This window comes from Panicum hallii, chromosome 7, assembly GCF_002211085.1.
Source record: "Panicum hallii strain FIL2 chromosome 7, PHallii_v3.1, whole genome shotgun sequence".
Classification (NCBI taxonomy): domain Eukaryota; kingdom Viridiplantae; phylum Streptophyta; class Magnoliopsida; order Poales; family Poaceae; genus Panicum; species Panicum hallii.
The window spans coordinates 2,623,466-2,625,047 of NC_038048.1; the positions used below are offsets into that span (position 1 = coordinate 2,623,466).

The 1,582-nt window shown below is 55.8% G+C and overlaps 1 protein-coding gene across 1 annotated transcript; it reads left to right on the plus strand.

Moving 5' to 3' along the window:
- The first annotated feature begins 839 nt into the window (after positions 1-839).
- On the plus strand, positions 840-1,163 carry LOC112899473. The gene has a single exon (XM_025967956.1). It carries the CDS (start codon positions 840-842, stop codon positions 1,161-1,163), a length of 324 nt encoding a protein of 107 aa, XP_025823741.1.
- Positions 1,164-1,582: the final 419 nt, after the last annotated feature.

A 1,582-nucleotide genomic window follows, 5' to 3' on the forward strand; every position in this document is an offset into this window, starting at 1 on the left:
TGTGGGCAGTATCCAACAACGAAGCCGAGTATGAAGCCCTGCTTCACGGGCTCCGTTTGGCGATATCACTGGGCATCAAGCGACTTCTTGTCTACGGCGATTCGCTCCTCGTCGTGCAACAAGTCAACAAAGAGTGGGACTGCAACAAGGAGACAATGGACGCGTATGTACAAGAGGTACGTAAGCTGGAGAACAAGTTCTCCGGTCTGGAGATTCATCATGTGGTGCGGGAGCACAACGTTGGTGCAGATACCCTGTCCAAGCTAGGGTCCACCTGCTCCCAAGTCCCTGCGGGAGTCTTTGTCCAGGAACTAAGGCAACCGTCCATCAAAGCCTCACCACACACGACCACTGACGCCGGCTCTCCAGGGCCGGATCGGGAGGTTATGTTGCTGGGAGAGGACTGGAGGGAGACCTTCATCGACTACATCCGGGACCAGAAGCTACCAGCAGGAGTCAATGCAAGGAGCGCGGAGGCAACTCGCGTCATGCACAGAAGCAAAGGGTTTGTTCTCATCGACAACAAGCTCTACCGGCGTGGCGCACGATCAGGAGTACTCATGAAGTGCGTCACGGGCGACGACGGCAACGACATCCTACGAGAGATCCACGAAGGAGTCTGCGGCAACCATGCGGCTTCCAGAACTCTGGTCGGGAAAGCATACCGGGCCGGTTTCTGGTGGCCCACCGCAGTCTCAGACGCAGAAAACCTGGTGCGGAGATGCCAAAATTGCCAATTCTTCGGCAAGCAATCTCACATCCCAGCCCACAGTCTCATCACCGTACCGCCATCCTGGTCGTTCGCCTGCTGGAGTCTCGACATGATCGGACCATTCACGATGGCGCCAGGAGGTTTCACTCACGTTCTGGTGGCGATCGACAAGTTCACCAAGTGGATCGAGTACAAGCCAATAGCTAAGCTCACTCCAGACAGGGTCGTCGACTTCATCTCTGACATCCTGCACTGCTTTGGTTTCCCCAACACCATCATCACATATCTGGGCTCCAACTTCACCGCCACCCAGTTCTGGGAGTTCTACGAGAATTCATGCATCGAAGTCAAGTATGTTTCCGTTGGTCAAGTCGAAAGAGCGAACGGCTTGATCATCGACGGTTTGAAGAAGCGCCTCTACGACGAGCATAGCAAGAAGGGGGGGAAGTAGATCCATGAGCTGCCACATGTCATCTGGGGGCTTCGGACGCAGCCGTCCAAAGCCACAAGGCAAACCCCATTTTTTCTTGTCTACGGCTCGGAAGCCATCCTCCCGACGGACATCATGTGGCGCTCCCCAAGAGTCGAGATGTACAACGAAGGCGAGGCGGACGAAGCGCGGCAGCTCGAGCTGGACTCTGTTGAAGAGGCTCGCTGCAGCGCCTTAGTTCAGTCAGCCAGGTACCTCCAGGGAATCCGAAGATTCCACGACCGCAACATCAAGGAGCGGTCCTTCAACGTCGGTGACTTGGTCCTCCGCCGTATCCAAGACGAGTCAAGGCTGCATAAGCTCAATTCCCGGTGGGATGGGCCATTCATCGTCAAGCAAGTTACACGGCTGGGGTCCTATCGACTACAGTACCCTGAAGG